This window comes from Martes martes (assembly GCF_963455335.1).
Source record: "Martes martes genome assembly, chromosome: 7".
In the NCBI taxonomy this organism is placed as follows: Eukaryota; Metazoa; Chordata; class Mammalia; order Carnivora; family Mustelidae; genus Martes; species Martes martes.
The window spans coordinates 130570445-130595554 of NC_137894.1; the positions used below are offsets into that span (position 1 = coordinate 130570445).

General features: G+C 38.6%; 2 protein-coding genes and 1 pseudogene across 3 annotated transcripts in view; 2 read left to right on the forward strand and 1 right to left on the reverse strand.

The window, feature by feature from the left end:
* Nucleotides 1-4803, forward strand: part of ALDH6A1 (aldehyde dehydrogenase 6 family member A1) — a 32046-nt gene extending 27243 nt beyond the window's left edge. The window contains exons 13-14 of the transcript XR_013967200.1: nt 2026-2245; nt 3963-4803. The gene's annotated coding sequence lies outside the window, so the exon portion shown is untranslated. The remainder of the gene's footprint in view (nt 1-2025; nt 2246-3962) is intronic.
* BBOF1 (basal body orientation factor 1) overlaps nt 1-25110 on the reverse strand; it is a gene marked incomplete at both ends in the record, with an annotated part of 54382 nt that overhangs the window by 25271 nt on the left and 4001 nt on the right. Inside the window, 6 exons of the mRNA XM_080809630.1 lie at nt 1796-2289; nt 3388-3532; nt 4535-4605; nt 7363-7443; nt 16721-16864; nt 19427-19492. Of these exons, the coding sequence (XP_080665756.1) occupies nt 1796-2289; nt 3388-3532; nt 4535-4605; nt 7363-7443; nt 16721-16864; nt 19427-19492 (1001 nt within the window). The remainder of the gene's footprint in view (nt 1-1795; nt 2290-3387; nt 3533-4534; nt 4606-7362; nt 7444-16720; nt 16865-19426; nt 19493-25110) is intronic.
* On the forward strand, nt 17998-19015 carry LOC308346055 (protein SGT1 homolog; annotated as a pseudogene). The gene has a single exon. The product of its transcript is annotated as a protein SGT1 homolog (transcript).

The window sequence follows — 25110 nt, forward strand, 5'->3', positions numbered from 1 at the left end:
TTAGAAAATTAACACATAACTTATCTAGCCTATTTTCTTACCTTGAAATAAATCTGCAGCTAAGCTTTCCAGGCATAAATGCTATCACTTCCCAGGGGATTTGTAGTCTATTTGCTATCTATGAAAGCTGGCTGGCACTGTAGAGAGTACTGATGTTATACAGTGTAAGAAACGTTTTGCATATAGGTCTATTGGGGTAGTTTTCTTTAAAAGTTTAGGTTTTGCCTTATGATCACCGTATACTTCAACTTTCCTTCCCCAATCTGCCTCTTAAGCAGATGATGTAATATTCTAATCACCATTTCTGCCCTGCTGGTACAGTCAATAGTACACTGAGGTTAAGATGAGAAGTTGTTCAATAGCAAAAATGTCACACAGGGCAGAAGAGGAAGAGTCTGGTTTCTGTAATAACAATGTGGAGAATCATTTTATATACCACCCTCTGAAAACTTACTTACTACTTTGGAGCCAAAAATATAAAAGAAACTGCCTTATGTATGGTAGGGACTCAATTTGCTTGACATATTAAATTTTTAAAAAGGAAATTATAGCAAACCTCTTGGTAATGGAAGTAACTTCCATTCAGACTTCTGAATATGGCAAAAAGTTTTAAAAATCATAGCATGGACATTTTTGAAGAAGGGTCTTGTCTTTCAAAAGCCACTGACCATGTCTAACCTTCCCAACAGCTATATAATTTAAAAGAACCTACAAATTAGTCAATTATAAATCAAAGCAGAAAACTCATTTGGAAGCACTGTTAATAAGATATTAGTACATAGTAGTAGGGAGGCCTTTTGAGTTTTGTGAGGTAAGGCCTTGAATAGCCTGGGATATAAGACTTTTTTTTTCCCCCAGAATAATCTTTAAAATGCACTATAATTCATGGTTTAAGAGTGTACTGACAGACAAAAATGCTAACAGGAAACAATCATCGTATCCAGTCTACAACTGTCTCAAGCATTCTGCTACCTTTATCACAGTTGCAGTAGATCTCTGGAGTATATTTTGGAAAATCATGGGGACTTTCAGTTAAAACAATGATGGGGGCCCACTACTGGATGTCCTCCAATCCATGGGACAGTTCTGTATAATAAAGAATTATCACAAAGAACTGTTATATTGGTTTTTTAAATTATATGTTTAGTTAGATATTATAACCTATGAATTTCATCTCAGAATAGTAAAGGGAATAGTACAAAATATTTGTGAAAGTACACTTATCAAAAATGTTTAAACTAAATCTGATCAAATCTTTGTAATGAGTTTACAGAAAGTAAAATAAAAGAACATGTTAAAAGATACTAGAATGACATTCTATGGAACAAATGATCTAGTCTCTTTAAGAAGTACTTGATGAGGGGCGGCTGGGTGGCTCAGTTGGTTAAAGCCTCTGCCTTCAGCTCAGGTCATGATCTCAGGGGACTGGGATCAAGCCCTGCATTGGGCTCTCTGCTCAGCAGGGAGTCTGCTTCCCCCTCTCTCTGCCTGCCTCTCTGCCTACTTGTGATCTCTGTCTGTCAAATAAATAAATAAAATCTTTAAAAAAAAAAAAAGGAGAAGAAGTAGTATCTGATGAAAAAAGGGAATCTACTAAGAATACCTATTAAGCCCCACATGCTGTGCTAAGCATAGGGGTTATAAAGATGAGTAAGCTAGTTCCTGCCCTCAAATAACTTATTGAGTAATCTATTCAATATCTAGATATTAGCAAACTGAACTTCTAAACTTACTTTTCTAAAGGGCACAAAAATAACAGGACAAAAGAAAAAAATAGAAAAGGTATGATTTGTACCATTTCTCAGCCTCCATAAGATCTTGATTCACACTGTTGGTGCTGTGCTCTTTGCCATCAAAAGTTCGGATTTTGGGATATTCTGTTCTTCCTGCACATGCCTCTCTCATTTTAAAATTGAAAGCAGCTTGTGCTACCCGTTTATAATGCTTCCTGCTAAATAGGATCTGTTGCTTCACTTGGTGTAGAGCATCTAAAAAGAAACTTTCCACTTCTGTTCTCTCGTCCAGTATGTTCTTGGCCAGCTTCTTTACTCGATTCATTTCTTTGTCCTTCATCTGGAGAAGTTGCTGCAGCTTGTCAATTTCAACCTGCCCTGCTTCGTTCTCTATCATTGCCTGTTGCTGTATTTTACAAACTTCAATCTCAAACTCTCTGGTCATACAACTCAGGGCAGTCTCCAAGCTTACCACCTTCTTCTGAAGAGTTTGGATTTGCAATCTTTGCTGGGTGAGTTGCATAATCTTTTCCTTAACCAACAGATCATTGATCTCCTAAAAACAAAGACGAGAGAGGTGAGAGGGTTTTTTTAGTCAATTTCAGAACTTAAAAGTTCCTAATTTTCATTACTTCATGAGATTTAAATTTGATGCCAGATTGAGATGGTGATATTTGGTGTTCTGTGTATGGAGAGTAAAAAACATCTGAGGGTTGTTCTTCTCTGGGCTTGTGAAGGCCATTACGTTTCCTAAGTAAGAAACTGTCCTTCCCCCCAAATTCTGAAACTTTCAATATTTTGTATTATCAAAAAGGGTGATTTCAAAATCAGTAAAACAATACAGTAACACACTAACAACTATATACTGGAAATTGTTGCCTATCGTCAGGTATAGACTAGTTGCCTATTTCTTTTTCATTTTCCCTTTCTTCCTTAGTGATAAAACTCTGGTTTTATTCAGGAGGGTAGGAAGCCCAACTGAAAATTCTGTCTCCATTGCAGTTCAGCAAAGCCATGTAGCTAAGTTGGGTCAATGAAACTTAAGTAGAAGTGTGTGCAGGACTTCCAGGAAGACATCTAAAGGGAGGGGCAGACTTTTTTCTTTTTTCCTCCTCGTCCTTTTTCCTTCCTGGTGTTTGAGTAATGGTTAGTGTTCTAGCAGCTGCTTTGGGTCATGAGGTGACGTTGGGGATGTCAGCCACACACTGCACAGCAGAGTTAAGGAAACCGAGTTCTGTTGGCTTTGTGGCACTAGCATTCCAGCTCTGGATTGCTAACCTCCAGACTTCCTTTCGGGGAGAGAATAAACCCTTACATGGCAAAGCCATTGTTGTCAGGACAGCTACAGTTGAACCTATATTTAAGGGATTCAGAGACCAACTCTAAGCTAAGCAAAGTAAAACCAGTATTAGTAGGCAGTAGAGCATAGGAGTTATTTATGTTTCTGATACATTCTTTATAAAACCAAGCCCAATGCTTCTTATGTCATTCTCGTAATTAATCCTTTCAGATGAGAAAGGTACATTATCCAGACAGAAGAAAAATGATCCCATTGTCCTTATTTTACTCAATTTTTCATATTTACCAACCCAATCCTTAAACAAACAAACAAAAAGCAGAAAGATAGGAAATGAAGTCTAAATGGAGTGGGAACCTTTTGATGTAAAAGGAAAGTCTGAGTCTCTTGCAACTTCTGGGAGTTTTTTTGTAGAGCATCAGCTTCCTTCAGATGGTATGCGAGAGCTTTCTGGAGATAGACATTCTCTTTAAAAACAGATCTTCCAGCATTGTTCAATTGCCTGAAATAGATAGACATAAGAGCCCAAAACACAGGATTAAGTATTAGATACTACCAAACTGGAACAATGATTGCCTTATCCCCCGATATTAAAAATAATGACCACCACTTATTTATTTTTTTTTAATTTTTTTATTTTAATAAACATATAATGTATTTTTATCCCCAGGGGTACAGGTCTGTGAATCGTCTGGTTTACACATTTCACAGCACTCATCATAGCCCATACCCTCCCCAATGTCCATTTCCCCACCACCCTCTCCCGTCCCCCTTCCCCCCCGCAACCCTCAGTCTGTTTCTTGAGATTGAGTCTTTTATGGTTTGTCTTACCACCACTTATTTAGTTAATGGCGGGTACCCAACTGTTAGGTGGGGATCTTACGACTAAATTCTCAACAATGGAAGAGTGAAAAGTTATGTGTTACTTCCAGTCCAAGGCGGTTAAGAGCAGACAGGAATTTCCCATGCTCTCTCCTGTCCACATGATTGGATGTGAAGAAGTCCAAGATGGAAGCAGCCCCGGTTCCTGAGTCACCACTCAAGTAGAGCTCGCGGACTCACATTGGATTGTTAAGTGAGCAAGAACTAAACCGTTGAGGTGTGAGAGTTAATTTATTAACAACACAATTAAATGTTACTTTCACTAACATACCTCATGACAACTCTGTACAGTTGCTATGATTATCTGCATTTTTAAATGAAGAAATTTAATCTCAAAAATGTTAGGAAATCTTCTGACAGTCAGTCCGTCAGTCAGTATACAGATTGGGAACCAAAGTCTAACTTCAAAGCTGGAGTTCTTTCCTCCACACCACCCTGGTACAGAAAGAGTGGATGGGAAGGGGCCAGGATGCAAAGAGAAAGAAACAGTGAGGGAAAGTAAAGAAGAAAATTTGAAGAAAGCAAACCAAGAGAAAAGGGAAGACAGCATGATAATAACAAAATACACCGGCAAAGAGGTCAGAGAGCCAAGAGAAAGGAAAAGGAGACACCAGTCTCTTACACAACGGCTTCATGGTGAGCTCTCTCTGCCAGCATTATTATCTTCTTCTCAGCCTCTTGTTCTAGTCGGTGCTAAAAAAGAAAATAGGCTATTTTAATACAGAGTTCAAAAAGTGAAGTATTGATTTCATAATGTGAAATAAAATACTCCTGCCACATAACCCAGTGTGGAGAACTCCAAGTACTGGTGGAGGAGCTAGCAGAGAGGAGCATTTGAACACAGGAACCTCAGGGTACCTCTGGGTCTTCCCGCTGAAGAAGCAACATGACAAGAAAATACAAAAAAAAAAAAAAAAATTCCACATCAGTATTGGAAAGCAGAGCTGGGAGAAATTTCCGCTATATACCAAGTGGCAAGAGTCATTTATTTACTTATGCAACATACTCCTACTGGGCACTAATATTGTACCAGATTTTTTAGATGGAGATTCTGTGGTGAAAAAACAGATAAAGTCCCAGATAAAATCTCACCTTATATTCTAGGTGAGATCCAAGCAACAATAATAATTAAAATGCATTGAGCATTACTATGTGTGAGGCATGGTTCTAAGAGCTTTACATTTACTATTTACTTCTCACAACAACCCGAAGAATTAGACACCATTATTATCCAAAAACAAGGACTGAGGAAACAAAAGGGGGAAGGAGAAGTTAGTGACTTGCCCAGAGTCAGATAGCTTGTAAATGGCAGAGCAGAGAGTCATAGCAGGCAAGGTGACACTGTACCACCTCCCTAATAAGTAAACGAATAAGACAATAGACTGTGATAAATGCTGTCAATGCAGTCAGTGAGTTAATGACACAGACAATAATTGAGGGAGATTCTTTTAGACTGGGGTTTAGGGACTTTATCTCTGAGGAAATAACATTTGAGCTCTGAAGAATGAGAAGAGCCAGAGCTGGAGGAAGAACGTTCCAGAAAGGAAAAGCAAAGTATAAAAATATGCCATTGGGAAAGGGCTTGGTGGTTCAGGAGACAGAAAGGATTAAATGGGGAGACAAAACAAAACACCAATAACCTGAGGGAAGTCTTTCATATGACCAGGTGCAGCATGGAGTGCGCTACAGTCTGAGATGACTAAACAAGCTTACTGGAAAGCCGGCTGCCATAAGCCAGCAGCATTGGGGTTCACGCCAGCTCAGGAGTCCATCCTTAACCAGGTGGCTTACACCTGACAAGGTGAGATGGCTACTGCTGCAGCTGGCCATCCCAGCACTCACTCCCATCCTCCCTTTTCCTTCCCAGTTCCCACTAGGGTCTAGAAAAACAACACACTCACTTTTCCAGCATCCTATATAACACGGTTCTGGCCAATGAGATAGATGCGAGAAGAAATCTGCTAAGAGCTTCTTTCTTTCCCCAGAAGGGAAAGCTTTTCTGGTTTGCAGATCAAAAGAAAAGCTACAACAGCTGGAGCCTCCCCTTCTTCCTGCCTTAAACACAGACAAATCTTAGAGCTGCCTTAACCATCTTGCATGTATGGAGGAAAGGCCAGCAGCCACCTGCTTCCAGACATAAACATCCTATTTATATAAGCACCGTCAGTCAGGTATGCTATAAACTGACCAAGCACTCCTAACCTTTGTTTGTAGAATGCTACAGTTAGCAGAGAAGAGATCAAGCTTAGGACGGGACAGAGTTTTGGAAAAGGCAATTGAAAGCAGCCCATGCCTGAGGACTTCCATTCCTAACAGTGCCAGGAAGTACCCCAGAGGGCAAGCACCAAGATTCTGCTCCTGCCCCACTCCTAGGTTACATAAACTGGGTACTTAGAGCCACTTTTTGAAGCAAATCCTTTATCTAAACCTGATATGAGTACTTATTAGCCCCACTCTCAACTTGGCTACATCCCTGCGAATTTCTGAAAAAAAATCTGTTCAATTCTTCCCAAGAATGAAGAATTAAAGAAAAACCATGGTTCCTTTGAAAAGCCTGTGTAGAAGAGAAGTGTTCCAGTGCACTTCCACAATTCGGATAATTAACATCAGAGGCACAGAGAAACATGGCAGTTTGTGATATGCTAAGGAACATTTTTGAGCCCTCTTTTATTAACACCCTTAGTTTAGCTTGTCTTAACCAGGGAAATACCTTCATGTGTACCAGAGTGACCTCTCCCATCCTAGCCCCCCTATATAATGTGGTACATGGGGCTCCCTTCCACCAGGGGAACACCAAGCTGCAGGGGGTGTGTCCTGAAACCTTGGTAAGATGACAATCCCCCTTGAGGACTTCAAGAATCTCTAATTAGGGGCACCTGGGTGGCTCAGTCAGCTAAGCATTCAACTCAGGTCATGATCCCAGGGTCCTGGGATTGAGCCCTGGACTGGGCTCCCTCCTCAGCAGGGAGTTTGCTTCTCCCCTCCCTCCCGCCTCTTTCCCCTGTCCCCTTCCTCTACCCCTCCCCCTCTTTCCCACTCTCCTCTCCTCCTCTATCTTCCTCTCTCTCTCTCTCTTTCTCCTCCTTCCCCTTCCCCTACTCATGCTCATCCTCTCTCTCTCTCTCTCTCTCAAAAATAAATAAAATCTTTAAAATAAAAAAAAAAAAGAATCTCTATCTAGAGGGGAAAATAGAGATATAGAGATATCCTGAGAATCCTGAGATATCCTGAGAATAATCCCGAGAGAAATAGAGATATCCTGAACAGGTTTTGTTTTCCCTGTTTTTGGTTTTTTTTTTTAAATTCTGCTGTGACTTGATAAACAATTCTCTAATAAGATCCAAAGGAAAGGTTCACATGTCTCAGAATGCATATAGATACTTATATCCTTTTAGTAAACAAAATATTTTTTAAATAAAATATTTCTTAATTAACTCTAAAATGCCGTACCTTTTCTTCAAAAAACCTGCCCTCCAGTCTTCGAAGTGTCTCCTGATGTTTCCTCTCTGTGTTCCTTAAATTCTCCTTCAGCTATAATTAAAACAATTATAACAAATAAACAACAACAAAAGATCATAAGGAAATGGGGGGATTGAGGCACATTCCTGGAAAAGTCTCAATAAAGAAACATTTTCTGTTATACATTATTTCTTAATCCTGAACACAGAAAAACTCCATGTCCCTGCCCATGAGTACCATCTTTTGGACCAATCTTCTTCAGACTTACAAGATCAGTATTGAGTTTTTATAAAAAGCTATTCATGAGCAACCGTTCCCAAGACAAGTTGCTCTCATAATCATATTTTTAAAATACCATGTAGACTGATAGAATCATAATATTTTAGAATTGGGGCACCTGGCTAGCTCAGTCAGAGGATAGATAGTGCAACTCTTGATCTTGGGGTCATGAGTTCAAGCCCCATGTTGGGTGTAAAGGTTACTTAAATAAATAAACTTTTTAAAAAACAATATTTTAGAATAGAAAGAGATCTTAAGAGTCACACTTAATATAGGATTCCTTGTATGAGAAAAATATCTAGAGACAGAAGTATCACTAATTCAAATCTCATTAATTCATTAGACTAGTATTTCATAGTTCCCATTTTTAGAAAATTCTTCCTAGAATTAATCTAAAACACATCTCCCTAAGATTCCCACAGACAGAGCCTTCTGTCCTCAAAACGTGTATGCATGGAATAAAAAGGACATAAAACTCTCTCGGCAAAGAAAGGTAAACTAATTTAAAGCTATGATGCTATAGTCTACATTTCCTGGCAGTCAGGCTGAAACAGGCATACTCAATCTAATCTTAATGCCATAAAAAAGGCAGTAGAGAAGAGCTTCCCCATGAGATAGATCTTTCTCACTTACCAGCTGTTTTACTCTGGCAAATCACTTCTCTAAGCCTCAGGTTTCCAGGAATTAAAAGAATAATAATAGTAACTAGCTCATAGGGTGTGGCAAGGATTAAATAACAAACAATGCACGAAAAGTACCTAAAATAGTAACCTTTAATATAAAGGCTAGTTATTATTATCTTTAAAAGAAAAGGATTTTATTTATTTATTTGACAGAGAGAGATACAGCGAAAGCAGGAACACAAGCAGGGGGAGTGTGAGAGGGAGAAGCAGCTTCCTGCCAACCAGGGCTGGATCCCAGGACCCAGGGGACCATGACCTGAGCCCAAAGGCGGACGCTTAGCGATTGAGCCACCAGGCACCCCCAACAAATAAAATACATATTTTTTTAAGATGTTATCCTAAATGCTAATTACAGATACAGAAGAATATTGTTACTTAGATGTTCATAACGGTGTATAATAGTGGAAAATTAGAAAAAGTCCAGGGGCATCTGGGCCACTCAGTCACTTAAGCGTCTCCCTTCAGCTCAGGTCATGATCTCAGGGTCCTGGGTTGAGTCCCACATCAGGCTCCCTGCTCAGTGGGGGGTCTGCTTCTCCCTCTCCCTCTGCCCCCTTCCACCGCTCCTACTTTCTCTCTCTCAAATAAATAAATAAACTCTTTAAAAAAAAAAAAAAAGATTGTTACATATTCTTTAAAAAGAAAAAAGAAAACAGTCCAGATGTCCAAAAAACAAGGGACCAATTAATCAATCATGATACGTTGGGGCACCTGGGGGGCTCAGTTGGTTGAGCTTCAGACTCTTGATTTTGGCTCAGGTCAAGATCTCAGGGTCATGGGCTCAAGCCTTGTGTCTGGCTCTGTGCTGAGATTCTCTCCTCTCCCTTTCCCTCTTCCCCTCCCCCTCCTCTCTATCTCTCTCTCTCTCTGTCAATAAATAAATAAAATCTTTAAAAAAATAAAAAATAAATCATGATGCATCTACCCAGTGGAATTCTATGCACCTAGTCAAAAGATTTTATAGAAAAATATGTAATGGCATTGGGGCGCCTGGGTGGCCCAGTTGGCTAAGCGGCTGCCTTCCGCTCAGGTCATAATCCCAGGATCGTGGGATCCAGTCCCGCATCATCGCATCATCGAGCTCCTTGCTCAGCGGGGAGCCTGCTTCTCCCTCTCCCTCTGCCTGCCTGCCTGCCACTCCCCCTGCTTGTGCTCTCTCTCTCTCATTATCTCTCTGTGTCAAATAAATAAATAAAATCTTTTTTTAAAAAAGAAAGAAAAATATGTAATGGTATTGAAAAATGTTCACAATTAAAGTAAAAGAGTCAGTTAACTATTTGTACATAATGACCTCATTTATTTATGTATTTATTTTATTTATTTGAGAGAGAGAGAGCATAAGAGCAGGTTGAGGGACAGAGGAAGAGGCAGACTCCCTACTGAGCAGGGAGCCCAATGTGGGACTAGATCCCAGGACTCCAGGATCATGACCTGAGCTGAAGGCAGCCGTTTAACCCACTGAGCCACATAGGCACCCCAATTTTCAACTGTTTCTCAATAGAGGAAGAAAAAGGGGAAGAAAATAAACCAAAATATTTACCAGGCATCTCTAGGTAGTATAATTGTCAGGGGAGGACTTAATTTTCTTCTTTCTTACCAGCTAGATTTGTCAAAAGAAAAAAAACTAAAACAAATTATTAAAAATAACTGCAACCTACTATTGTGTACTCCTTCTGTTAATCACATAGAAATCATTTTTTCTTTAAAATTTATGCTTTGAATAACTTGTGATAATCTAAATTTAATTAGCCTCTTTTAATTTGTATAGTGAATTCTATATATACACTATAATTAATTTTCTTCTGTTATATATACATCTCCTTCCCATTTTAAGTTCACATGCCCCTATACCTGCCTTAATTCTTCCATATTTGGGATTCCAGAGAACCACCTTATTTTTTTCCCATAGCCCAGTATCTTTTGCCTTTGAATTTTTAGTCTTCCAGGCCTGTGACCCTTTTTGGAAAGTCCAAAATCTATTTCTCCATTAGGTGGCAATATTGTTCTTAAAAAAAAAAGAAATCATACCAGCAGCCCACTAGAATATGCACTAGTTAATTCACTTTGAATCAGAATGTATACCTATACCTATACTTCTGCTATTTTGAGAGTTCCAAAAAAAGTTGTGAATCTTAACTTGATTCAGTCTTCAACATTTTCATATAAACTTTTTTTATATTCCTTTTAGAAAATTTTTAAGCTTTTTTTGAGGAATTATTAACAGTAAAGTATTTCAAGTATATAATATGATTTGATATGCATATATATTATGAGAGGATTCCTCCCCTCTAGTTAGTAGAAAACTTGATATTCCTTTAATTACATTTTAAATGAAAACACCTACTCAGCATTTAACGAAGATTTATGGAGCATTACTGTGTATCTTACATTTCAATGAATACAAAGAAACAACCCAGTTCATGCCTCAAAGACTGTAACCTAGCAGGGGAGATAAGACAAATGATAAATATATCAAGGTAGAATGGGCTAAGGGGTATAAAAGAGATACAAAATGCTTGGAAACACACAAAGAAAATTATTGCTTTTTTTGCTAATAATCTTCTTATTTTTTCTCTTTTCTCCAGCTTTATGAGCTAAATGGACATATAACATTGTATAAATCTACGGTGTACAATGTGTTGATCTGACACACTTAGATACTGCAAAATGATTACCACCATATAATTAGCTAACACCTCCATACTGTCACCTAATTGTCATTTCTTTTTTGTGGTAAGAACATTTAAGATCTGGGGCGCCTGGGTGGCTCAGTGGGTTAAGCCACTGCCTTCAGCTCAGATCATGATCTCAGGGTCCTGGGATCGAGCCCCGCATCGGGCTCTCTGCTCAGCAAGGAGCCTGCTTCCTCCCTTCTCTCTCTGCCTGCCTCTATGCCTACTTGTGATCTGTCTGTCAAATAAATAAATAAAATCTTTTAAAAAAAAAAAAAAAAGAACATTTAAGATCTACTTTCTTAGCAACTTTCAAATATATAATACAGGATTATTAGCTGTAATTACCATGCTGTCCATTAGATTCCTGAGAATTTATCAATCTTAGAACTGAAAGCTTATGTCCTTTGACCAGTATCTCCTCATATCCCTCTCCCTACCAGCTGGGGTAACCTTTAATCTATTCTGTTTCCCTGAGTTAGGCTCTATTTAGATTCCACATATAAGTAGTATCATACAATATTTATCTTTCTGATTTATTTCACTTAACATAATACCCTCAAATTTCATCCAAGCTATCATAAATGGAAGGAAAGTATTACTTTTTTTTTTTAAGATTTTATTTATTTATTTGACAGAGATCACAAGTAGGCAAAGAAGCAGGCAGAGAGGAGAGGAAGGGAAGCAGGCTCCCTGCTGAGCAGAGAGCCAATGTAGGGCTCAATCCCAGGAACCTGAGATCATGACCTGAGCCCAAGGCAGAGGCTTAACCCATTGAGCCGCCAAGGTGCCCCAACCTTTCTTTTTTTTTTTTTTTTAAAGTAAGTTAATACTTTTAAACATGACTCTCGGGACCACCTTAAGGAGAACGTGAATTTGATCTGAGCTCTTGAAGAATAGGTAAAATTTTAATGGGTAAAGATCTACTGGGGATATATCCCAGTTAAAAGAAACACTGTGAACTATGTAGAAATGGCAAAAAAAAAAAAAAAAGACTTCAGGGATGAGTCACTATCCAGTTTGGGTGGATTAAAGGGGTACACATGGGGAGGTGTGGTACAAGGAGAAAATTAATGTTCCAAAGTAGGTGTGGGGTCTTGACTTTCACACCAAGGCATCTGGAAAATACTGGGTTTTACAACAGAGAAATACTAAAGAAGATTCTTCAGTGAGGTGATCAGAACATTCCTGCATCAATACATACTTTGGACTGTGGTCCTGTGGTGGTTTTAAAATATAACTGCAACTTCTATGATTTCCAAGGCTAGGTCAAGAAAGGGATAGCTTCTGTCTGGCTTTCTTTGGGATTACTTGCTTTAGGTAAAGTCATCGACCAAATTGTGAGGACACTCAGTGCACCTTTGTAAGGCCCCCATGGGAAGATGTTGAGGCCACCCAGTAATTACTGGCTCCAACCTGACAGTGTGTGAATGGGCACCTGGGAACAGATCCTCAAGCTCTAATCAAGCCTCCAGATGACTGAAGCCCGGGCTGGTATCTTGATTGCAACTTCATGAAGGGCCCTGAACCAGAACTGCCCGGATAAACTGATCCCAAATTTCTGACTCGTGGAAACTGTGCTTTTAACAAATGTTTATTATGGTTTTAAGCTCTAGACTTTCTGCAGTAACAGGTTACTAATGCAGATGAAAAAAGAGAGGGAGTTGGACTAGAGGTACTGCACTGGGATTCAGATCACCGGGCCTCTGGGGCCAGCTCTAGAACTTACTGTGACAGTCACTTAACATCTTTGTGTCTGTTTTCTCATCTGTAGGAGGCTTAAATAGGTCCTAAAGTTTCTTCCAGTTCTATGATTCCATGAACTTCATGAAAGGATTTAGTTTTAGATGGTTGCCTTATAATACTCATTTAGCAAGTTTTATTATTGTTGCTGTTGTTATTGTTGTTGTGGTGGTGGTGGTTATTACTATTATTATTATTATTATTATTTAAGAGGCCCAATGCCCATCCTGGAGCCCAGTGCAGTGCTTGAACTCACACTCCTGAGATCAAGACCTGGGCTGAGATCAGGAATCAGATGCTTAACAACTGAGCCACACAGGCACCCTACAAGTTTTATTATTAAGTACTAACCTAGGAACTAGTGAGGAGTGACAAGGACATATGCAAATAGATGACTTGTCTCCTTTTATTCTCCTCAGTTTACAAAATTAAAGAACAACACTTTAAGGACTTTAAAGGTCTGGACACTTGGGGTACCTGGGTCCTCAGTTGGTTAAACAGCTGCCTTCGGCTCAGATCATGATCACCAGGTCCTGGGATTGAGGCCGGTGTCAGGCTTCCTGCTCAGCAAGCAAGGAGTCTGCTTCTCTCTCTCTTTCTCTCTCTCTCTATCCATCCCTCTGCCCCTCCCCCACTATTCATTCTCTCTCTCTCTCTCTCAAATAAATAAAACTTTTTTTTAAAAGATTTTATTTATTTATTTGACAGACAGAGATCACAAGTGGGCAGACGGGCAGGTGGTGGGGGGTGGGAAGCAGGCTCCCTGCTGAGCAGAGAGCCCCATGCGGGGCTCAATCCCAGGACCCTGAGATCAGGACCTGAGCCAAAGGCAGAGGCTTAACCCACTGAGACACCCAGGCACCCCAAATAAATAAAATCTTTAAAAAAAGAAATTAAGAACAATTTTAAAGCAACAGTTATAAGAACAGTTATAAAGCAAAAAGCTATCAAGTTCATAAACAAAGCCCTAATGGGAAGGTTTTAGGATAACTGCAATTATGACAGAAAGAGTTAAAACACATTCCTCCACATTCCTCCAGTCTAAGAAAGTGTCTTCTCCTCTCCTACCTTGCCTGAATGTGCCAACTCACCCCTTTAATTAGAGTTTTTAAGAGTATTCTACTAAGATTTTTATTTTTTTAAAGATTTTAGGGGCGTCTGGGTGGCTCAGTGGGTTAAGCCTCTGCCTTCAGCTCAGGTCATGATCCTAGGGTCCTGGGATCGAGTCCCGAATCAGGCTCTCTGCTCAGCAGGGAGCCTGCTTCCTCCCTCTCTCTCTACCTGCCTCTCTACCTACTGGTGATCTCTATCAAATAAATAAATAAAATATTTAAAAAAAAAGATTTTATTTATTTATTTGTCAGAGAGAGAGAGAGCACACAAGCAGGGGGACCAGCAGGGAGAGGGAGAAGCAGGCTCCCCACTGAGCAAGGAACTGGATGCGATGTGGGACTGAGTCAAAGGCAGACAGTTAACTGACTGAGCCACCCAGGCATCCCTCTACTAAGATTTTTTTTTAAAGATTTTATTTATTTATTTGACAGATAGAGATTGCAAGTAGGCGGAGAGACAGGCAGAGAGAGAGGAAGAAGCAGGTTCCCTGCTGAGCAGAGAGCCCGATGTGGGGCTCGATCCCAGAACCCCGGGATCATGACCCGAGCCGAAGGCAGAGGCTTTAACCCACTGAGCCACCCAGGTGCCCCGTCTACTAAGATTTTTAAAGCTATGTAATTAAAAACAAGTAAACATCAATAACTACTATGCTACTACTCTAACCAAGGGTTAGTGGGAATGAATGTGCTAAGTATTTCACACATATTACATTATTTAATCCATCCAACATTCTTTTTTTTTTAAGATTTTATTTATTTGACAGACAGAGATCACAAGCAGACAGAGAGGCAGGCAGAGAGAGGGGGGGGGAAGCAGGTTCCCCACCAAGCAGGGAGCCTGATGCGGGGCTTGATTCCAGGACCCTGGGATCATGACCTGAGCCGAAGGCAAAGGCTTTAACCCACTGAGCCACCCAGGCGCCCCTCCATACAACATTCTAAGAGGAGACACATGATATTACAGCTACATTTTACAAGTGGAGAATCTGAGACCCAAGAGAAGTTAACAGATCTCTAAAGCCATACAGCTATCAGCTGCAAAACCAGGACATGAAGTCCATAATTTCAAATACTACATTGCCTCATCTAACTTATTCATTTCTCATATACCCTTTTGATTTGGCAATTAGTTAAATGGTAAACAGAAATGATGCAGGAACTCTGCTTTCCCATCTAAGCTTGTTCTTGTTAAATGGGACTCTGGGTAGCTCAAGGAGGGCTTGAGAGGTATGGCATGCTTGGAGAACACCATGCCCAAGAGTGAGAGACACTGAAAGGGATGGTGGAAGGGCCTTAAATAATACTCATGGTTATAATCATAATTTTAGCAATAGTAATAATGTGGCAGGATCAGCAACAAGTAATATTGACCACACATTGCTATGAATTTAAAACAGATCATTTCATTTAGTCTTCACACTGACCCTTTAAAGTTGGAACCATTATTCTCACCTCCATGGTTTAGATGAGGAAACTTAACAAGATATCCAAGTAGTAAACACAGTATACTCTAGCCGTCTGACTTCAGAGCACCAATTTTTAGCCCCTCTACTGCATGAAATATGGTTATCTTAGGTGGTAATACTACTACTATTACTAGTGATAGCCGCAATGTTCAGTTGCACATTGGAGCAGGCTCATACCAGAAATTTTGCTAGCATGTTGTTAAAGTGTTGGTAGCTTGGAATTGGCTATAATAAAAGTATTTATACTAAGGAAATCAGCAAATGCTACAAATCAGGACTTTTGTCCGCAGAGAGCTACATGCCACTATAAATATAATTTTCACTTACATAACATACACTATTTTAAGCACTTTATATATATGAACTCATTTAGTCCTTAAAACAACCCTATGAGCCTATGAGTAACCCTTATTATCTTCATTTTACAGATCAGGCAACCAAGTTATAGAGAGGTTAAGTAACTTGCCCAAAGTCACAAAGCTGATTTCAGCTACTATCCCCAGCATAAATGTGCCATTTATTACATTGGTATTAGTGCAATAAAACTGTATTCTGAGCTGAGCGGATGGAAAGAAAGAGAAAAAGTACAGCAAGGTCAGAGAAACTTTCAGAAAGTACTCATTTTTCCTCGCCCTGCCCACCCTTACCTATTGAGTCTTCTAAAATGTTCTAAAATCATCCTTCATCAGTCTAAACCTATTTTTCTTCAGGACTTTGCTACTTTGCCCCTAATGTTTCCCAAGATATGTAATTTACTCCTTCCTTCCTCCCTTCCTTCCTTCCTCCCCTCCCTCCTTCCTTCCTTCCTTTTTTCTTTTCTTTTCTTTCATTCATTCATTCATTCATTCATTCTTTCCCTAAGATTTTGTTTATGTATCTGAGAGAGAGAAAAAGAGCATGAAAACAGGGAGAGGGAGAAGCAGACTCCCCATTGAGCAGGGAGCCTGACTTGGGTCTTGATCCCAGATCCTGGGATCATGACTTGAGCCAAAGGCAAAGAAAGGCTTAACCGACTGAGTCACCCAGGTGCCCCTGTAATTCATTTCTTATTGAAATCACTCCAGAGGTTTAATTGCTGATTAATGTGGAAGGGTGTGTTGGCTAAGATTTGGTAAAGTCACAAAAAAATGCTTAGAAAAGTCTTAGAAATAAGACTTGCTCCCAGTGCTACACTTCATTGTATCTTCCACTTTCTCTCAGATAACCTCTCAAATGTCAAAGGGAGTCCTTTACCATCTCACAGGAGTAAATGTCTACGAAGGCTTTTGCACACGTAAGTATAGTACTGTGATACTCACTTTATTGTGGCACTCTGGAACCGAACCTGCAATATTTCCGAGGTATGCTTGTCGTTAATTCTAATCGCCTTTATTTAAAGAAATAAAGAAACTTACATCATCTAATTCTTTCTCCACTTGGATTTTTCTCTTCTGGAATTGTTTTATTGTTTTCAGCTCTGTCTGAATCATGCCAATTTCTCTGGCTTTTTGATGGAACTGTCCCTCCAGCTCACTTATTTGCACAGTATACTTTTGTTCCTGCATGCATAAATGAGTTAGGGAATGAGTTAGATAAAAGAGTTAGGAGAAAGATCAGAAACCCCACAGAGTTGTGTTCCCTTTGAAGCCTCGGGCCATTTGTCTATCTTGGAAGAAATGTTCCCTTTTTATTTTTGCATAAAGTTTCACTTTTTGGTAGAAGATACCCAAGTGCCTTGAATAAGAAAAAAATTCTTCAATGAGCTGATCTTAGACAGAAGATGCAGATAATTTAATTTTAAGACATTTAATTTTAATTACATCTTTAATTTTTAAGACAAATAATATCCCTAACCCTAAATTAAAATTAGTGAACCAAGAGATAAAGGAAGGGCCAATATCTCTAATAAATCAACAAAGGAGGAGAAGTTGGGAAAAAAGAAAGGAAGGGAAGAGGGAGGAAGAGAAGGCTGAGAATGAGGAGGAAAGTTAGAAAAGGAAGAAAAGGAGAGAAGAGAAAAAAAGGAGGGAGGAAGTGGAGGAAGAAAGGGCCAATAGCACAATTTTTAAAATGAATGAGATACCAGAAAGAAAGGCAAATGACCCTCAAACCTGAAAAAATGCTCAACCTAGCTCATAATAAGAGACATACAAATTAAAATACACTGAAATACCCTTTCTCACCCACCATGCTGACAAAAATCAATTCTGACAATACACTCTGGTATACTGTGAAGACATGGATAGGAATTAGATTTCTCAGAATACAGCATTTTGATAGATTTCGACTTTGGAGCCATATAAATAGTTTACGTAATTATTTAATTATATAATTTTAGATGCACAGTTTAATGTTATTCTAAAAATCAAAAGCAAAATGTGTTCTTGAGTTGGTGGCATAACCTCACAGGAATTATTTCAAATGGTAATGTAATTTGATCATAGATCCCTATTGGTATATATCCTAAAGGGGAAAAGCACCCTCTAAAATCTTAAAACTGTTTCCACTAATCTATGTTAGTGGTAATATTGGTATTAGTGTTTTGTGACTGTTGGCGTATTGAGGTTTGAAACAACTACTCAATTATACCAATATCATTAAGAACAGGAGTTTTGGAAGCATCCCCCTTGGGCAGTGGGGGAGCTCATAACCTCGTGGGTAGCAGCTCTAACAGCAACAGCGATCGTTAGGGATGGCAGCAGCTGCAGCAGGACCTGCAAGCCCAGAAGTTTTTCCGGAGCTTCTCAGATCCTCTGATTGATGAGGACCCCCAGTCAGCATTAGAGAAGCTGACTAAGGCTTTGGAACATAAGCCAGATGATGCACAGTATTATTGTCAACAAACTTATTATCATGCTCGTCTTGGGAATTACCATGATGCTGTTGCTGAGGCAAAGGAATCTCTTGAACTTAATCCAAATAATTCCACTGCTATGCTGAGAAAAGGGATATGTGAGTACCATGAAAAAACTATGCTGTTGTTCTAAAACTTTTCTAGAACAGGAATTAGATAGTGCAGATCCTGATTTCACTGTCTGGATTAAAAGGTGTCAAGAAGTTCAGAATGGATCAATCCGAGGTGTCTGTGTCCCAGAGGATTCATCAGTCAAAAAGCGAGTACAATTGGTATCAAACAATAGCCCAAGTAATCATTACACTTGTGATCAAGAATGGTCAAATCAACAATGTTCAGAAGAATAACGTGAATGTGGGATTTTCAGAAAAAGAGGTGTCTGCTTTGGTGAGACTCCCTTCTGGAGAGGATCACAATTTGAAACTGAGACTTCTTTACCCTATAATATCAGAACAGAGCACATTTAAGGTACTTTCCAAAAAAATGAAATTAAAATGAAATCAAGACAGAGGCTGTGAGATGGGAAAAGTTAAGGGGGCAAGGTTTGTCTAAACCAAAAACAGTTCATAGCAGACATAAGGAATTTATATCCATCATCATCTCATTATGCAAGAAATTGGGATAAATTGGTCAGTGAGATCAAAGAAGAAAAAATGAGAAGTTGGAGGGAGACACAGCTTTAAACAAATTATTTCAGCAAATCTATCCAGATAGTTCTGGTGATGTGAAATGTGCCATGATCAAATTATTTCCAGAGTCTGGTGGTACAGTTTTGAATACCAACCAGTCTGATGTAGGCAAAAGGAAAATTGAAATAAATTCTCCTGGTAATATGGAATGGAAAAGTACTAAATAAATTAATTTGCTATCACTGTATTGCAAAAAAAAAAAAAAAAGGCAGGACCTTTGGTGAGGGAGAAAGGAGACTCAGATCAAGTAATAAACCCTGTACTCCTACATCTGAATTGAAAACATTGGTAAGGGCTCATTATATAATCTTTTAAAAATACACATTTCCTACCTCTGTCCACTGAAAAGCCATAGAAAGAATGGACAAACTCAGTAGCACCACTACCACCAGATCATTTTTTATAAAAACATAATTTTATGTTATTTTTGAGCTGCTGTACAATAAAGTGTGTGAGCTTTAAAGTCACTGAGCTACTCGGAGGACCTATTCACTTACTCTTCTGTGTCTTAAATATGTAAGCTTGCCAGAAACCTGACCACCCAGTAAGTGAAAGTATTAATGTACCTATACACTCACCAATTTTTCCTTCTCCTCTTGGGCTTTTTCTTTTGTTTCATTCAATTGTTGTTTCAGTTTTTCAATCTGTAGAAGTTGGAAATACAGAGTCAGGAAGGTAAAGAAATTGCCCTGTATCTTACCTTTACTAAGTAGCCTAGTATTTGCATGATATTAAAACTTATAGAATTGGAGAGAAGAGAAAAGGGGACATATTCCATGCCTTCAACCTGCTATTGCCAGTTCTAAAATCTGACTATCATCAGAGTTGCTTGGATAACCAATATTTTTGTGTTAAAAGAAAAAAAAAAAAAAACAAGGGGCGCCTGGGTGGCTCAGTGGGTTAAAGCCCCTGCCTTCAGCTCAGGTCATGATCCCAGGATCCTGGGATCGAGCCCCGCATAGGGCTCTCTGCTCAGCGGGGAGCCTGCTTCCCCCCTCTCTCTCTCTGCCTGCCTCTCTGCCTACTTGTGATCTCTCTCTCTGTCAAATAAATAAACAAAATCTTTAAAAAAAAACACATTTTGTTTACCATCTGAACCATTTTTAAGTACACAGTTCAGCTGTGTTACATATATTCACATTATTGTGCAACAGATCTCTAGAACTTTTTCATCTTGCAAAACTGAAACTCTTTATTTTTTTAAAAGATTTTATTTATTTATTTGAGAGAGAGAGAGATCACAAGTAGGCAGAGAGTCAGGGGGAAGCAGGCTTCCTGCTGAGCAGAGAGCCCGATGCGGGGCTCGATCCCAGGACCCTGAGATCATGATCTGAGCCGAAGGCAGAGCTTAATCCACTGAGCCACCCAGGCGCCCCTGAAATTCCATATTTATGAAACGCTAATTTTTTCTCCTACCTACTCCCCAGCCCTTGGCAACTACCTTTTTGTTTTTCATTTCTATGATTTTGAGTGCATCAGATACTTCATTTGAGTAGAAACATACAGTATTTGTCCTTTTGTGACTGGCTTATTTCACTTAGCATAATGTCCTTGAAGTTCATCCATGTGTAGCACGTAACAGGATTTCCTTCCTTTTAAAGTCTGCGTTATATTCTATTTATGTGTTTACCGCATTTTCTTTATCCGTTCTTCTGTTGGTGGACATTTGGGTTGCTTCCTCTCTTGACTGTGAATAATATTTCAATGAACATGGGTGCACACATATTTCTTCAAGATCTTGCTTTAAATTCTTTTGGAAATTTACCCACAAGCGGATTGCTGGATCATGTGGTAATTCTATTTTTAATTTTTTGAAGAACCTACATACTGTTTTCCATAATGGTTGCACCATTTTACATTCCCACCAACAGTGACAAGGGCTCCAATTTCTCTGCATTGTCCCCAGTGTTTGTTATTTTCTATTTTTCTGACAGTAGTAGCCATCTTAAAAGGCATGGAGTAATATCTCACTGTAGTTTTGATTTACATTTCTCTTATCTGGGTAGCTTTTTTGAAAAAAAGTTTCAAGAAGAGTACAAAGATTTCTCATATACTTTTCACCCAGTTTTGCCCAATGTGTTTTCCCTCTCTATGTCTGCATAGATAGATCTATCTAAAATATGAATATATGAGTATATAAATGATATACATTTTTTTCTGGACTGAGTAAGTTTAAGACATCATGCCTCTTTACCCCTAAATACTTTAGAATATATTTCCTAAGAAAAAGGGCATTCTTTTAGAAGCACAGTAATCAAAATCAGAAAATTTAACATCGATCTAGGACTATTGTTTCATCAATAGTCCATATTCAAATTTTGCCAATTGTCCCAGTAGTGCCCTGTATTGCGACTTTTATTTTTCTGGTCGAGGATATAATCCTTGATTATGCATCACATTTAGTTATCATGTAAACTAGTCTCCTTTAATCTGGAACAGTTTCTCAGACTTGTCTTTTAGGGTCTCAACAGTTTTGAAGAATAGCAGCCAGAGTTGGGGTTGTCTGATGTCTCTGCATGAGCGAATTCAATTATGCATTTTTGGCAGGCATATACTGTCTAAGTGATGATGTATGCTTTTCAGTGCATTACATCCTGAGGTAATTGATGTTAATTTTCATCAGTTGGTTAGACTTTGTCTTCCACGTTTCTCCACTTAAAAGTTACAACTTTACCTTTTATAATTATTAAGTAATTTATGGAAAGATACGTTGAGATGATGCAAGTACCCTTCTGCTCATCAAACTTTTACCATTAGTTTCAGCATCCACTGAAGATTCTTGTTGATATCAATTATTACCATGATGCCAAATGGTGACTTAACTCTCCCATCCTTTTTTTAAATTTATTTAAATTCTAGTAATTAACATATAATGTAGTATTTGTTTCAGGGATACAGGTCTGTGATTCATCAGTCGTACATAATACCCAGTGCTCATTACAACACATACCCTCCCCAACGTCCATCACCAAGTTACCCCATCCATTTACCCCTCCTCCCCTCTAGCAACCTCATTTGTTTCCTATGATTAAGAGTTTCTTATGGTTTGTCTCACTCTCTGGTTTCATCTTGTTTCATTTTCTCCTCTCTTCCCCTATGATCCTCTCCTTGTTTCTTAAATTCCACATACCAGTGAGATCATATAATTGTCTTTCTCTAATTGATTTATTTTGCTTAGCCTAATACCCTCTAGTTCCATCCATATTGTTGCAAATGGCAAGATTTCATTTTTTATAGATGCATAATATTCATGTGTGTGTGTGTGTGTGTGTGTGTCCTGCATCTCCTTTATCCATTCATCAGTCAATGGATATCTGGGCTCTTTCCATATTTTGGCTATCATGGACATTACTGCTATAAGCATTGGAGTGCAGGTGCCTCTTTGGATCACTACATTTATATTTTTGGGGTAAATACCCAGTAGTGCAACTGCTAGGTTGTAAGGTAGCTCTATTTTCAACTTTTTCAGGAAACTCCACGCTGTTTTCCAGAGTAGCTGCACCAGCTTGCATTCCCACCAACAGCGTAGGAGGGTTTCCCCTTTTCTGCATCCTCGTCAACGTCTGTTGTTTCCTGACTTGTTAATTTTAGCCATTCTGACTGGTGTGACATGGTATCTCATTGAGGTTTTGATTTGTATTTCCCTAATGCCAAGTGTTGAGTGCATTTTCATGTGTTTGTTGGCCATTTGGATGTCTTCTTTGGAGAAATATCTATTCATGTTTTCTGCCCATTTCTTGGATTATTTGTTCTTTGGGTGTTGAGTTTGATAAGTTCTTTTTACATTTTGGATACTAGCCCTTTGTCATTTGCAAATATCTGCTCCCATTCCATAGGTTGTCTTTTGGTTATGTTGACTGTTTCCTTTGCTGTGCAAAAGCTTTTTATCTTGATGAAGTCCCAATAGTTCATTTTGCCTTTGTCTCCCTTGACTTTGGAGACATGTCTAGCAAGAAGTTGCTATGGCCAAGGTTGAAGAAATTACTGCCTGTGTTCTCCTCTAGGATTTTGATGGATTCCTATCTCATGTTTAGGTCTTTCAACCATTTTGAGTCTATTTTTATGTATGGTGTAAGGAAATGAATGGTCCAGTTTCATTCTTCTGCATGTGGCTGTCCAATTTTCCCAACACCATTTGTTGAAGAGACTTTTTTCCATTTGATATTCTTTCCTGTTTTGTCAAAAATTCATTGACCATAGAGTTTAGGGTCCATTTCTGGGTTCTCTATTCTGTTCCAATGATCTATGTGTCTGGTTTTGTGCCAGTCCCTAACTCCCCCATTCTTTGGAAATTTAATAATTTATTACATTCTACTGTAAGGAGTAGAATGTATTTATTAATTTTATTTATTTATTTATTTATTTATTTACTAAGGTATGTTTTATTAGCACTGTGCACTCATGGACTTATTTCATTCAGTGGATTATAATCTTTTACTATCATCATTTATTTTGATTGTTTCAGATTTGGCCAGTGGGAGCCCCTTCAAGCTAGTACCTGTGCCCTTTAATTTTTTTTAAGATTTTATTTTCAAGTAATCTCTATACCCAACATGGGGGCTTGAACTCACAACCTTGAGATCAAGGGTCACATGATCCACCAACTGAGCCAGCCAGTTACCCTGCCTTTTAATTTTCTTACTCACCTCTTACACAGGTGATTACATACATGATTCCAGGCTCATCTTTTACTTTCCCTGCTCCGGTCATGGAATCAATCATTTGTCCAAGGCTCCTAGTACGTTTTAGTAGGAAACCTGAGTAGCTTTTGAAACTAACAATTCCTTGACATGGTTATAGAATCAGAGGATACATAAGTGAAATATTGTTGTAATTAGACTAGTTTAAGGAAAACCTAAAAATTCTAAGATATAAATTGTGACAGTTCTAAGTCATATAAGTCATGTGTGAAATATGACATTTATTTTGTGCATGAACAAAGCCTTAAATGCAAAAACACTAATTTTGTTCAAGATATGTTTCCAAAACACATTTCATTTCTAATATTTCTATAATTAACATAAGACTATAAACAGTTTAAATAAAACTTAATGACACATTTCTAGGATATAGTAGAATGAGTAACACAACTATAGGAGAGCTAGTTAAACAGGATATATTGAATCTACTTTACATCTTCCTTCCAAGATAGTCTCTTTGGTTTTAGTGGGCATCTGCAATTATGAGAAAATTATGTTATTTGCTATAACCAGATGCTGACTTCTGATATACGAAGGCAGATGAAAATCAGGAAATACAAGTGACACTGATAAATGAAGAGCAATCAGCTAATGCAGGCTACAAAGCTTCTATGTATTTGGAAAATTATTTGACCTAAAAGCTTACTTTAGAATAATACTTTATAGAAGACAATTTTAATAATGCCTACTATTGAAAGAGTAATTTTTAAAATGGAAGTTGCCTAGAAAAGAAGGTAAAAAAAAAACAGTAGTGCATAAAAATTACTTTAACGGAATTCACAACATCAAGACAAATGTTTCTGTAATATGCTTTCACTCTCATCTTAAACTAAGTTTTGATTGGTATTAACATTTTCAAAGTATCAGTACACTCACAAGCCTTTCACTTATGCATGCAAAAAATATTTCAATGAGCGCCTACTATGTGCCATGCCTATACTAGGTGCTGGAGATGTAGCACCGAACAACAGTTTAAAAAGCCTCCAAATCCTTTATTTCTGTGAGGTTTCATTCTAATCAGGAAAAGAGACAATAAGCAAATATATAAGTAATATTCATGCAGCTCATAGAGGCAGATGGGAAAGAGAAGAATTTGGAGTTGCACCTAAATTCCACTTTAACACCCATGAGTTGTGTGACTTTGGGTCACCCAGATAGAGCGTAAATTGGTATCTGTCCTTTGGAAAGTCAATTATCTATAAAATGGCAATGATAATAGTAGCTACATGGGATTATTAAAAGTCTTTAATGAATTGCCTTATAAATCATTAAGAGTATTTATCAATATCAAAAAACATTATCAGTCAGGGGCACCTGGGTGGCTCAGTCAGTTTAGCCTTGGGACTCTTGATTTCAGCTCAGGTCATGATCTTGGGGATGTGAGATGGAGCCCTGTGTCTGGGCTCTGTGCTTAGGGGGGAGTCTGCTTGAGAATTCTCTTTCCTTATTCCTCTGACCCTTCCCCACTGCTTGTGTGAGCGCTCCATCTCTCCACCCCCCTTAAATAAATAAATCTTTGAAAAAACATATAGGTCATAACCTATGCTCTTCTTAAAATAAAA